The sequence below is a fragment of the Artemia franciscana genome, chromosome 13 (genome assembly GCF_032884065.1).
Source record: "Artemia franciscana chromosome 13, ASM3288406v1, whole genome shotgun sequence".
Lineage (NCBI taxonomy): Eukaryota > Metazoa > Arthropoda > Branchiopoda > Anostraca > Artemiidae > Artemia > Artemia franciscana.
The window spans coordinates 47032387-47047236 of NC_088875.1; the positions used below are offsets into that span (position 1 = coordinate 47032387).

General features: G+C 34.1%; 1 protein-coding gene across 1 annotated transcript in view; it reads right to left on the reverse strand.

Moving 5' to 3' along the window:
* LOC136035013 (ubiquitin-conjugating enzyme E2 W-like) overlaps nt 1–10306 on the reverse strand; it is a gene marked incomplete at its 3' end in the record, with an annotated part of 28702 nt that extends 18396 nt beyond the window's left edge. Inside the window, 2 exon segments of the mRNA XM_065716594.1 lie at nt 5796–5890; nt 10264–10306. Of these exon segments, the coding sequence (XP_065572666.1) occupies nt 5796–5890; nt 10264–10278 (110 nt within the window). The 5' untranslated portion in view covers nt 10279–10306.
* Nucleotides 10307–14850: the final 4544 nt, after the last annotated feature.

The following is a 14850-nucleotide window of genomic DNA, read 5'->3' on the forward strand; positions in this document are numbered from 1 at the left end:
AGCGGGACGTTGAGGAAGGAACAGCCCCTTTCATACATGGAGTAATTTCTGTTTAACTTTTAATGTCGCTCCTTACTTTCAGTTAAAAAAAACTTTTTTTTTTGAACGTTTTTAAATTAATGCATGTTTGATTTTGGCTCTCCGCAAATGAATAATTAAAACAAATTTGCGCATTAAGTTTTTTTTTGCTAAATGGCTTTCTCTTAGTTTTAACCAGACGATTTTGAGAAAAAGGGTGAGCGAGGAGGCCTAGTTGCCCTTCAGTTTTTCGATTAGTTTAAAAGCCAATTAGAATTTTTAATTTTTAACGAACGTTTTTATAAGCAAAAAATATACGTAACTTACAAATTAACTTACGCAACGAACTTCTATATTCGTATATTTTTATTATGTATATGAGGGGGTTTGCCCCCTCGTTAATACCTCACTCTTTACATTAAAGCTTTAATTTTGTCCCAATTCTTTAAGATTGACACCTGAACCATGAAGGCTGTGGAATAAATAGTTGAAATTACTAAAAATACTTAAGCGTAAAGAGCGAGGTATTTATAAAGATATGAACCCCCCATATGCGTAATAATCTCTGTTCGTTTCAAGTTTTAATGCTGGTCCTTACTTTCAGTGGAAAAAAACTTTTCGTATTTATTTTTTCATTGTTTTTTTTTTTAAATAATGCTAGAAAATCCTGCGCCCTCTTCATGGAATTTCTCTTCTCCCATGACAAATTACTCCAAGGTAAGATCCTCCCACGTAGCCCACTCTCCTCAACCCCCCCCCCCCAAACCAAAAAAACCCCTGAAAAGGTCTGTACACTTCCAAATAACCATTAATGTGTGTAAACGCTGGTCAAAGTTTGTAACTTGCAGCCCCTCCCCTGGGGACTGTTGGGGAGTAAGTCAGCCCCAAAGACATAGTCATTATGTTTTTCGACTATGCTGAACAAAATGGCTATCTCAAAATTTTGATTCGTTAACTTTGGGAAAAATGAGCGCTGGAGGGGGTCTAGGTGCCCTCCAATTTTTTTGGTCACTTAATAAGGGCAGTAGAACTTTTAATTTCCATTAAAATGAGCCGTCTTGCAACATTCTAGGACCACTTGGTCGATATGATCACCCCTGGGAAAAAACAAACAAACAAACAAATAAACACACACCCGTGATCGGTCTTCTGGCAAATGCCTATGCCTGGTGTCAATGAATGCATAAATAAAAATATAAATAGCCGACCGAATGATACGCATCAGGAAAAAGCCGGAAAAGCATCTAGGGCAAAAAAATCATGAAAACACTGAGCGCACACGTGACAGTTTTGTTAGATAGACGAGTGACTATTGATGGAGTGGTACATGATCAACAAATTAGTCTTGATTCTCCATGTGAAATCACGCACAACAGACTTGGATTTCATCAAGTCTGTGCATGTGGGTCCCAAAGCAACTCACTGTGTTGTGTAAAAAACACGCTTTGGGACCTGCCAAACGCCTATGGTTCGCTGTGCTTAACGCAAGTGACGGCTTCTGAGACAGAATCATCACTGATGGCAGAACCTGGATCCGCCATTAAGAGTCAAAAAGTAAATAGCGGAGTTTATGGCCCCAGATACACCTTCCAATGATAAAAACCGGATCACCGGTTGTTGTTTCTCATTGATGCAAACTCCTAATGGAACTCCCATTATCTCTCTGCAATATGAGAAAGACAAGTTAAGGAATTAGGGTTGAAATCAAACAGTTCATGGTAATGAACCGTAGTAAGGAGCAACCCGGCTAAATAGTAAACGAAACTCTAAAAAACGGAATTTTGATACTAAAAGATGCATTAAAAGAATCGGATTTTAATGCTGATTAAATATACTAGTTTCACCAAATTTAGTCATACTCATCAAAAGTTACGAGCCTGAGAAAATTTGCACCTTTTTAAGTGACCAAAAAAATTAGAGGGCACCTAGGCCCCCTCCAATACTCATGTTTTCCCAAGGTCAACGGATCAAAATTTTGAGATGGCCATTTTGTTCAGCATAGTTGAAAAACATAATAACTATGTCTTCGGGGATGACTTACTCCTTCAGAGTCCCTGGGGGAGGGGCTGCAAGTTACAAACTTTGACCAGTGTTTACATAGTAATAATTATTGGGAAGGCATAGACGTTTTCAGAGGGATTTCTTTGGTTGGGGGGGGGAATTGAGAAGAGGAGGCTAAGAGGGAGGATCTTTCCTCGGATGAATTTGTCATGGGGAAGAGAAATTCAATAAGGAGGCTCAGGATTTTCTAGCATTATTATTAAAAAACAATGAAAAAATAAATATGAAAAGTTTTTTCAACTGAAAGTAAGGAGCAGCATTAAAACTTAAAATGAACAGAGATTATTACGCATATGAGGGGTTCTCCTCCTCCTAAATACCTCGCTCTTTAAGCTGAAGTATCTTTAGTAATTTCAACTAATTTTTCTATGGCCTTTCTGGTTCAGGGGTCGTTCTTAAAGAATTGGGACAAAATTTAAGCTTTAGTGTAAAGAGTGTATTAACGAGGGGACAAACCCCCTCATATACATAATAAAATTATACGAATATAGAAGTTCGTTACGCAAATTAATTCTTAAGTTACAAACATGTATTAATTCAAAAACGCTCAGAAATTAAATTAAAAAAAATAAAATCAAAACGTAAAACAAACAGAAATCACTCCGTGTATAAAAGAGGCTTTTCCCTTCTCAACGCCCCGCTCTTTACGCTAAAGTTTTTTACTGTTTAGTAAAGTAGAATTGATAGAAAGAGTCAAACTTTAGCGTAAAGAGCGGGGCGTTGAGAAGGTAACAGCCACTTTTATACACGGAGTAATTTCTGTTCGTTTTAAGTTTTAATGTTGCTCCTGACTTTCAGTTAAAAAACCATTTTTTTACTTAATTTTCTAGCAGGGCCACAACAATATAACAAACAATGTAAGAAGAGTTATGTCAACATTGAAGATAATTTTTATTTAGCTTCGTAATTTTGAACCAAAATTTATCTGAGAGTGTAATCCTTTAATAAAAGCGCAAGGAGGAGAACATCCTCCCTACTCCTCCTCCTTCCATGTGTACTGGTATTTATTCATTTTATTTGTGTATTTGAAAATATGTGTAAAATAAAACAGTTCATGGTAACAAACTGTAGTAAGGAGCGACCCAGTTCAATAGTAAACCAAACTCTAAAAAACGGAATTTTGATACTAAAAGATAGATCAAAAGAATCAGATTTTGATGCTGATTTTAAATATATAATTTTTATCAAATTTAATCTTACTTATCAACAGTTACGATCCTGAGAAAATTTGCCTTAATTTGGAAAATAGGGAAAAACACCCCCTAAGAGTCATATAATCCTAACAAAAATCACACCATCGTATTCAGCGTATCAGAAAACACTAATGTAAAAGTTTCAAGCTCCTATCTACAAAAATGTGGAACTTCGTATTTTTTGCCAGAAGACCAATCATGGGTGCATGTTTATTTGTTTTTTCCCCCAGGGGTCATCGTATCGACCAAGTGGTCCTAGAATATCGTAAGAGGGCTCATTCTAACGGAAATAAAAAGTTCTAGTGCCCTTTTAAGTGACCAAAAATTGGAGGGCACCTAGGCCCCCTCCCACGCTCATTTTTTCCCAAAGTCAATGGATCAAAATTTTGAGATAGCCATTTTGTTCAACATAGTCTTTGGAGATGACTTACTCCCCCACAGTCCTCAGGGGAGGAGCTGCAAGTTACAAACTTTGACCAGTGTTTACATACAGTAATGGTTATTGGGAAATGTACAGACGTTTTTAAGGGGATTTTTTTGGTTGGGGGGATGAGGGGAGGAGGCTATGTGAGAGGATCTTCCCTTGGAGGAATATGCTATGGAGAAAGAAAAATTCAATGAAGGGGGCGCAGGATTTTATAGCATTATTATAAAAAAAACAAAGAAAAAATAAATATGAAAAGTTTTTTAACTGAAAGTAAGGAGCAGTATTAAAACTTAAAACAAACAGAGATTATTACGCATATAAGGGGTTCTTCTCCTCCTAAATACCTTGCTCTTTACGCTAAAGTATTTAAAGTTATTTCAACTATTTATTCTATGGCCTTTCTGATTCAGGGCTCATTCTTCAAGAATTGGGACAAAATTTAAGCTTTAGTATAAAGATCGAGGTATTAACGAGGGGACAAACCCCCTCATATACATAATAAAAATATACGAATATAGAAGTTCGTTATGTAAGTTAATTCTTAAGTTATGTATATTTTTTACCAATAAAAACGTTTGTTAAAATTAAAAGTTGTAGTTGCCTTTTTAAGTAACCGAAAAATTGGAGGGCAACTAGGCCTCCCCCACCCCTTTTTTCTCAGAATCGTCTGATCAAGACTAAGAGAAAGCCATTTATCCCAAAAAAAAGAATTAATATGCAAATTTCATTTTAATAATTGATGTGTGGAGAGCCAAAATCAAACTTGAATTAATCCAAAAACTTTCAGAAATTAAATAAAAAAACTAGCTTTTTTAACTGAAAGTAAAGAGCGACATTAAAACTCAAAACCAACAGAAATTACTCCGTGTATGAAAGGGGCTGTTCCCTTCTCAATGCCCAGAAATTACTCTGTGTATGAAAGGAGATGTTCCATTCTCAACGCTCCACTCTTTACACTAAAGTTTTTTACTGTTTAATGAAGTAGAATTGAGAGAAAGAGTCAATCTTTAGCGTAAAGAGTGGAGCGTTGAGGAGGGAACAGCCCCTTTCATACACAGAGTAGTTTCTGGGTGTTGAGAAGGGAACAGCCCCTTTCATACACGAAGTAATTTCTGCTGGTTTTAAGTTTTAATGTTGCTCCTTACTTTCAGTTAAAAAAGCTAGTTCTTTTTTATTTAATAATGTAAAAAGAACGGATCAATAAATAAAAAACAAAGAATTACACTGGTACTATTTATTGATTGAAGCTAGTCAGATTATTATTTTTTTTTTAAATATAGTTTTTTCTACAAAAAGTAATGAGCAGCATTAAAACTTAAAACAAAAAAAAATATTCTGTTTAGTAGGGGGGCTGCCTCATCCTCAAAGTTTTTTTAATGTGAATCTTTTTCAAATGTATTTACTCTTTTGTTTCAGGGGTCTTTCGTAAAAGATTGAGAAAAAATGTCAAACTTTTGCTTAAAGAGCAACAGAAGCATGTATCAGCAGAACAATATATCAGCTAAAGCTCATATACAAAATGTAAGAAAAAACGAGAAATCACACAAACGCTGCACAAAAAAAAATAAAAATAAACAAAACTTACATAAACAAATCCAACGCTGTACTTCAATGAAAATTGTGCTATTTGGAACATCATAATAAAATAATTATTAACTCGAAAAATGCCAAACAAGCTTTTTCCTCTTTAAAACTGAGTAGCTGTTAACTTTTTCATTAGAATAGCTTACTTCAGCAATGAAAATATTAAAAACATCAGAAAGATCATTTGTATTCAAAGATAGGATGGTCATTTGTATTAATAAATAAATATACCAAAGTCATACACATACCCATGTAGGAAGTCAAGTGGGACAGCAACCTCTATTCCTGGAGAGATAAAAACCAATATAGAGTGAAAAATAGTGTATGCTTCAAAATAGATAGCATATTTCTTTCAAATTATGCTTCCGTTTGCCCTTTCCTCCTGCAATCTTTTTTGCTACAAAAGCAAATTTACTGTCGGAAAATTATTCACATAAAACTATGATGTTTTTTCCAACAACTTACACAAAACAAAACGTGCTTGAAAATAACAATATAAGATCTAAGCTTACTCAAATATATTCTCTGAAATTTTATCTGCATCAATTTCAATCCAAGGACGCTGAGGACATGACATAAGTCTATCCAAATCCTTCAATATTCTTTTCTAAAAATAAAACGTTATTGTGTAATTAAACAATACAATGTTACCATTTGATATGCAGTACAACAAATACCAGTATATTTAATTTGCCAATATATGCTTATTAGCAAATTAAAACATTGGGAAAAAACGAGGATGAGTTCCTTTATGACCCCCCCCCCCCCATTTTTTTTTACTTGTATTATTTTTTTACAAAATTAAGAATATTTTTTAATTGGAAATGTAGTTCATATTATATTTGGAAGGAGAATTGAACAATAAAATCATATATGTCATATTATCCCTCTAATTTCTATGTTACATAATAATTCTGGTCTACCTACAACAACAAAGTCTCTTTGTTTTTCTGTTGTTTTTTTTTTCAAATTTGTTTTAAGAGCCAGTTGTTGATGCAAAATGGGTAAAAAAGAACCATGCAAAATAATGAATTATTCTTGTCTTACTTTTGTGATTTAGATTCTGTGTGACACCAGAATTTTATCAAAAGTCTTGTTTTGTTTGGTGAAATTGGCCTTATGAACCAGCTTTTTTTAAAAATAAGTACAAAAAATAACAAAAGCCAATAAAATCATCAAAATTTTTTATATACCCTAGGGCTATATACAGGCATTATATGATCAGGGGGGAGGGGTACAATTGCAGATAGTTTTGAGTAAAGAATTGAGTGATAGATTTTTTGGCTATGTGGTTTCTATAGTATATTAAAACATTATCCACCTATTAGAGGAAGGAAGGTGGACAGCTGGGGTTTAATTGCAACAGCAGCAATTACCATTCCTAAAAAGAGAACAAAATTCTAGTATTCTTTTTTTGTTTGATGACTTCTGTGTTACACTGAAAATTTATCAAATACCTTGTATATTGAATTCTTTTGTTTATTTGGTTTACTATTTTAACAACAGACCATGTGGAAAAAAGTGAGAAATGTAAATAATTTATCAAAAACTAATTGAGCTATTGTTTTTTTTTTTTTAGTTACTTTTTTTTATTAGTTGTCATTAAGAGTTCTGACTTTTCTAAGATTATGAAAAAGCAGAACTGAAGCACATGAAACTCAAGGTTAGAACTTAGAATGTGTTTTTGTTCCAAGATGGTAAAGAAAGGGACAATGGTACCTGTAGTAACTTTATAATAATTGTGTGGATCCTAGAAAACAAGTAAATTGTAAGTATGGAAACAAAAATCTGTTGTGTATATGGTCCCATTGTTAGTTCTCAGTTTCATTTGAATAGAGCCCATCTTGCAAGAATTTACAAGGGTGTTGTCCTGCCAGATATTCTGTATTTAGTACCATTTTACCCTATATTTAGTGTATCTGACCATCTTAGGATGAAATGTATTTTCTTCAAATTTGCTAAGTTTCTGTTGCAAGTTCCTCCATGGACCCACAACTCTTGTTTGATGAAAAAATATAGCTTGTCTGAGCTGTGTGCTAAGTTAGCTGAGCTGAATGTACACATGTGCAATAAGCAAAGCAGCCATGAATGGCAGAATGTTGTTTTTTTATGTGGAATTATTTTTGTTTGTATTTTAGAATGTAATTACAATATGTTGTTTCTTTCTTCTTGATTTCCTTTTTTTCAATGTACTCCATCACTTCATTATTTTGTATGATGGGTTATAAATCAATACATACATACAGTACATACATTACCGGAAAAAGTTAATTAGTGATAATTTTTCTGCAAAGAGACAATTAACTTATTGGTATGAAGCATCAACTTTGCTATGAGCAGTTCTACTCTCAACCAACAACTATTAGAACATCACATAATTGAACAGTCCTAAAAAGTAAAAAATTCTCATAGATACTTAATTTCTTATCCAGGATGGGGTCTCTTTCCCCGAAATGTTTGTGACTTTACAAAAGTAACAAAATTCTATAAAAACCAATTTTAAAGCTTTTTAGTTTTTTTGTACCCCCCCCCCCCCCCCCTCCAAACTAAAATCGTAGCTAACGCCTAGGTGAAACTCGGTGCTAATAATTTTGTGTTTGTGTTTTTCTGTCACTTTCAAAAACGTTTTCATGAATAGTCTCTGTTAAAATCAATATTATTCAGAACATTTTAACTTAAAAAAAGAGAGAAACTCAAGAGGATTAAATATAAACTTAGAACATTATTAAAATGTTCTTGTGAACACAGTTTTCAAACATATGAGCGTCAAATTTATAGCACTTAATAAACACGAATTGGTCATTTAAATAAAATAACTGACCCAAAAAGGGGAAACAACGTCTTCAAATATGCATCACCTTCATCAAGAATAATTTCAAGTCATATGCCTGTTAATCATCTGTATTATATATTTTTTGTCTGTTGTACAGCTCAATCGACAAATCCAAACAATGTTCGAATAATCATAAGGGAAAAAATGAACTCTAAAATAAAGAAAAATCGGAGCGGTTCTAAAAGCTTTCCAACAAAATATAAAAAATGATGGAACTAACCCATTAGGACAAACTGAGTTTAATTCATGGGTGTATTTTTTTTATTTTTTTTAATTACAACAATAAGAAGCTTTTTAAAAATTAATAAACGACTTTAGCGTAAGGAGTGAGATGTTAAGGAGGGGACAGCCTCTTTCAAGTAAGAAATAATTTCTGTTCGCTTTAAGTGTTAATGTCAATTTAAGTTGAAAAATCTTCTTTTTTTAAATTTAATTTCTTCCCTGAGATGACTACTCTCCCTTAAGCTCTTTGACGCCATATGGTTTTAACTGATTCTTGTTGAACTTTGAGGGAAAGATGATGGGGTGGGGCTCACCCAGTGACTATTATTTTTTATTTTAAATTTGGCACCTGCTACTGCGTATCGAGGTCTTTTTCACCATAATTGAATTCCTGATTTTTTCTAACTATATTTTAAGATAAATACGGTTGTCTTAGCATTCACTATACTTAAAATTCAAGCAAAAAATTCAAACATTCAGATTTCATTATTACTGCCTTGGAACTTGAATCACTGGTGTACTGAATTGCATGCTTAACACATCTTTATCAACTCTCTTATCTAGGAAGGTTATGATAATGTCATAAGTTTTGATGATTCTAGTTTAGCTACTTTTCACTATCTTGGAAAGAGGTTAAGGTTAGGAAAATGAAACTTTCAGTAATGAATCCAGTGTCAAAAACATACTCTGGGATGGTATTGCAAAGCTACTATATTAACCCTCTTCTGATTTCTATGTCTTAGAAATTTGCCTGCTTTACTTGATCTAATAAAATTTTGACAAAACAGCATTTTACCTTAATTTTCAGTTATTAATTTCTTTTCCTCTGGTTTTAGTTCTGATAATAAAATTTCTTCTATTTGGGTAGAGTTTTATACCATACCAATGGTTTTTTTTTCTAAATTTAGGAAATGTATTTGTAGATCTTTTAATCCTCATAAATTAGGATTAAGCAAGGTTGTGAGGCTGAAATCAATTTTCTTGTGCTTCATATAAGCAGAAGATTTATTTTGCAAGGTTTCACTTTCAATAACACAAAGATTTTCAAGATCATCAAAGGTTGCTGCCCTCTATAGGGAGAAGAAGTGGAGATAGGTACTTCAAAATACCTTCTTAGGACTTACTTTAGTGTGCAGACCCATCCCTGAAAGTTTCTTTTTCATATCCTAACCTCTTTCAAAGACAGTGAAAAGTAGCTTAACTAGAACTTCAACTATGTTTTTCCTAGATTAGTGGCTAGGCTAAAAGACCAAGTGATTCAACATTGGTGGTGCTGGCAGAAGTGCTTTAACTAGGCTAGTTTATTTTCCAATAGAAGCAATAAAGAGTTTTGGTGATGAATATTATTTAAAGATATATTTACTACTTGAATATATTACAACTTGGATTCAGATAAAAGCTACCTGTTTATTACCTTTGTGAAACTGGATGGATCTTAATTACAAGTTTGCCCACTAGCCTAGGCTATACGTATTTTGGGAATGGATTGGAACATTTTGTTTTAGGTGTGAAACTGCAAGGATTTTGAAAATCTAATGGGATGTACTGAATTTGAAAAGAACATTGCAAATGCATCAAGTGATGTATTCACTTTCTTCCAAGCTGAATTATATCAATGTGAAGTCTATAAATTTACTATTTGGGCATCATGATAAATTAAAAAAAATATGAAAATAATGTAAGCCAAAACTAATTAAAACATTGTTAGGAAACATCAATAGGCTATATAAACACATAAAAGATTTCCAATTTATATAGGACAAATTATCTTATTGAGCTCTGAAGAATAACAGCCAGACAATCAATTGCACTATGTGTCAATAGATAATTTTTAACATGGTTAAATAATTGTAGATTCTTATTGAAGGCAAAATAAACAATTTTCTAGTAAACTTATTGAACACAAGGACAGTGCATATGAATGCCTTAGAAAATTCCATGCTGGAAATATTTTGAAATCTATGCCCATTTCGCGCTATCTATTTACTATTCAAAGTAGCTTTATATATATATATATATATATATATATATATATATATATATATATATATATATATATATATATATACTAGCTGTTGGGGTGGCGCTTCGCGCCACCCCAACACCTAGTTGGTGGGGCGCTTCGCGCCCCCCCAAGCCCCCCCGCGCGCGTAAGTCGTTACGCGCCATATTAGTTACGCGCCATATTAGTTACGCGCCATTGTAGTTGTGTCCCTGTGTCCCATTTGTGAATATAGATAGATTTATATATGTGTTTCAAACTACGTAAAAATTGCGAATATACAACATTCTTGGCTTTCCCATTGTCTGTCCATATACAAAGCCGTATGTACTAATAATGACGTCATATGCAAACGCTCTTTTTACAAACAAACAAACATGCATACACACAACTCGTTTTTATATAGATAGATAGATAGATAGATACAATACAAATTAACTACGTAAAACTTGTGAATATACTACAGTCTTCGCTGTCCCATTGTCTGTGCGTATAAATAGATTGTCAGGTTTACCGACCCTCAAAGATGCAACATACAATTGTACATTGGTAAAGCAATCTGTATTAAGATCTATACCGCATTTTTCTAGTGATTGCCCTTGAGCTTTGTTGATGGTGGTTGCAAATGCTAATCGAATTGGGAATTGCAATCTTTTAAATTGAAAAAAGCAGATCCGTTGGAATCATGGGAATGCGAGGAATAAGAACAGCCTCACCCTCATAAGGCCCTGTCAAGATTGAGGCATCTATTAGGTTTTCCATTGTTTTTTTTTTTTTACAGCAAGTCGCGTGCCATTGCAAAGCTTTGGTGGGTTGATATTTCTTAAAGTATTATTGGTACGCCTATTTTTAGTTGTAGCAGGTGTGGTGGACACCCTGAAGGATCTATGGAATTTAAAAATTCAGATGGATAATTAACCGCTTCATTTGGTTCCGAAATACAAATTAACTGCGTAAAACTTGCGAATATACAACATTCTTCGCTGTCCAATTCTCGCTGCATATAAATAGATTGTCAGGTTTACCGACCCTCGAACATGCAACGTACAATTGTCCATGGGAAAAACAATCAGTATTAAGATCAATACCACATTTTTCTAATGATTGACCTTGAGCTTTGTTAATGGTGATTGCAAATGCTAATCGAATTGGGAATTGCAATCTTTTAAATTGAAAAGGCAGATCTGTTGGAATCATGGGAATGCGAGGAATAAGAACAGCCTCACCCTCAAAAGGCCCTGTCAGGATTGTGGCCTCTATTAGGTTTTCCACTGTTTTTTTTTACGGCAAGTCGAGTGCCATTGCAAAGCTTTGGTGGGTTTATATTTCTTAAAAGTATTATTGGTACGCCTATTTTTAGTTGTAGCACGTGTGGTGGAAACCCTGAAAGATCTATGGAATTTAAAAATTCAGATGGATAATTAACCGCTTCATTTGGTTCCAAAACTGTGTCGACTGACTTGTAAAGGACTGCCTGGTCTTGAATCTTGGTCAAAACAATATTGTTGATTTCGTGGACGTCTATATTTTTGGGTGCGAGAATCGCTCTTTCACTTAGCCATTTATTATTTTTATAATTTTTTAGAATATTCGGAAATACTTTTTCAATCAATTCATTTTTGGACGTCACTAAATTACAGAAATCAGCAGGTAGTTGTATACGTCCTGAAATTGAGTCTACTGGGAGCTTTCCGTTTCCCATTGCCAGCAATTGATCTGAAAATGTTTGACCAGAGTCATCGTTTTGCAATCGGACACGCATATTTGTAGTTAATTTTAATGTTTTTACGTGTGCCCATAAATTAGAATTTTTCAGGCAAGCATTCATTTCGTCTGCATGAGTTGATCTAGGTATTATAGGTAATGTTTGCCTGAAATCTCCCGCAAGCAATATTAAGGTGCTGCCAAAGGGTTTCGACTTCCCTCGCAAATCTTTCAAGCATTGATCCAGAGCCTCGAGCGATTTTTTGTGTGCCATTGTGCACTCATCCCAAATAATAAGTTTGCATTGCTGCAATACTTTACCCATCCCAGATGATTTGGAAATATTGCACGTGGGAGTTTCTGTAGAATGCAAGTTCAGAGGCAATTTCAAAGCGGAATGAGCAGTTCTTCCACCAGGCAGCAATGTTGCGGCTATTCCGGACGACGCAATTGCCAACGCTATATCATTTTTAGATCGAATTGATGCCAGAATCAGTTTTATCACAAACGTTTTACCAGTACCTCCTGGCGCATCCAAAAAGAAAATTTCTCCAACGTTGTTATCGACACAATGCATTATCGTATCATAAATGTCTTTTTGTTCCGACGTTAACTTGGAAATGTTATTTTGTACATACGACAATAGATCACTCGTACTGTAACTTTGTTCACGATCCAATTCTACACATGTCGAAACAGCAGCGATACGGTTAGGTGAAGGCATTCCCAAACCCTGAAGAGGTTTGTTTGCCATACTTATGCACAAATCTTCTATAACAACTAAAGTGTAGTTATAAATTTCTGATGTAAAATCAAAAGTCATGTCTGACGTCTCTAACTGTTTTCGATGAAATATATCTTCGGACATTTTTGACTTATATTTTTCCCATAACTCTGTAGGAGCTGATGGAGAGCAAGTTGTTAAAATGATGCCAAACAATGCACGAATTTGACTTGGGGTTGACGTTTCGCACGCGTCATTGATGCAGTTATCCCAGTGTTGGTCATTCTCCAATAAATTCAGAGCTTGGCATGCACTACGGTAAGTGTCATGTATAGTACCATTTACAGTCCTCAAATACTCAAAGGATGTCGGACCGGGTACATTCACCAAAAGCAGGCGTAGAAAGAAGCATTCATGTTGATTGGGGTGAACGGTGTAGAGTCTTCCTATCGTGGTATCTTTAAAGATGGTAGGTTGGCCGTCGACTGACTTACCCTGTTTTCGACGTTCAAATACTTTATTATTAGTATTCCACGTGTAATACGAAGGCACTTCAGTATACAGCAGTTTTTTTGCAAAAGAATCATTTTTGCAAAGCGAAAAAAAAGCTGTTAATGTTGTATCCGGTGGATTCAGGACTCTTTGTTGCACGTTGGTTTCCGTGAAATAAACACGTTGACCATTCTGTAAATGTACCGCTAAGTGAACAACAGCTGGACTACGTTCATGTATCGGAAATGAAAGAATTCGCCAAACAGCTTCATTACTGCTTATGTATCTTCCAGCCTGATATTGTACGATTTCATCGAAATCTTTGATTTCGGACTGCAAGCCAAAAACTGCCATGTCACTGCCTTTGTTGACGTATTTACAAATGTATTTGATTGCCTTTACGGAATTACAGTATTCAACGTTTATGTGTGCATTAAATGTTTTTGATAATAAAGGGGAATATGGAACAACCCACTGGTTATCTACTTCGATGGTGGTACCGTTACGCTTCTTTATTATTGCTGTTTTACCGCCATCTTCAGTAGATCTTCTTCTATATTGTGGGTAACCATCATTGCCAGTAATTGTTTTGGGTACTAAAAGTCGAGGATATTGCTTTGTGCACCTTCCTTTGGCCATGCATGGTGAATTTTCGTTCAGTGCACCGCAAGGTCCATGTATCATATTTTTTACAATAATATCATGTAACCCCTTATCGACATTTTTATCAGGTATTTCAGCGGAAATCACATCATCAATTTCGTTTGAAGTAATTTTTTTATGTAGCCAGATTAGTATATGTGCGTGTGGCAAACCTCGTTTTTGCCATTCCACTGAGTACATCCAGCATCGCACTGACCCAAACACTTCATGTTTTACAAGGTAGTTTATCAGTGATTTCAACTTTTGCCGGAAGACACGTGCCGTAATGTCATGCCTATGAACCGCCGATTGTCCTTGAAGTAAAAGCTGCAGTATCTCGTCCCAAGATTGAGTACAAGTAAATGTAATAAATAAATCTGGACGACCATAGAGACGAACATACGCAATAGCATCTTGAGCATATTCATGCATATGACGGGGACTGCCAGCATATGACGAAGGTAAAATTGTTAATCTTCCAACGTTTGTGGTATTACCGTCATTTATAACTGCATCTCGCAAATGAATGTATTGTTCAGAGCGGTTTTGCTTTTGCGGTTCAGTTTTTGCCTTTTTTTAGTTTTTTTAGTTTTTTAGCTTTTTTATTAGTTTTTAGTTTTTTTTGTAGTTTTTGCCTTTTTTTAGTTTTTTAGTTTTTTAGCTTTTTTATTTTTTTTTATTAGTTTTTAGTTTTTTTTGTAGTTAGTTTTTTTAGTTATTTACCTTTTTTTAGTTTTTTTAGTTTTTTTAGTTTTTTAGCTTTTTTATTTTTTTTAATAGTTTTTAGTTTTTTTTTGTAGTTTTTGCCTTTTTTAAGTTTTTTTAGTTTTTTAGCTTTTTTATTAGTTTTTAGTTTTTTTTGTAGTTTTTGCCTTTTTTTAGTTTTTTTAGTTTTTTAGCTTTTTTATTAGTTTTTAGTTTTTTTTTGTAGTTTTTGCCTTTTTTTAG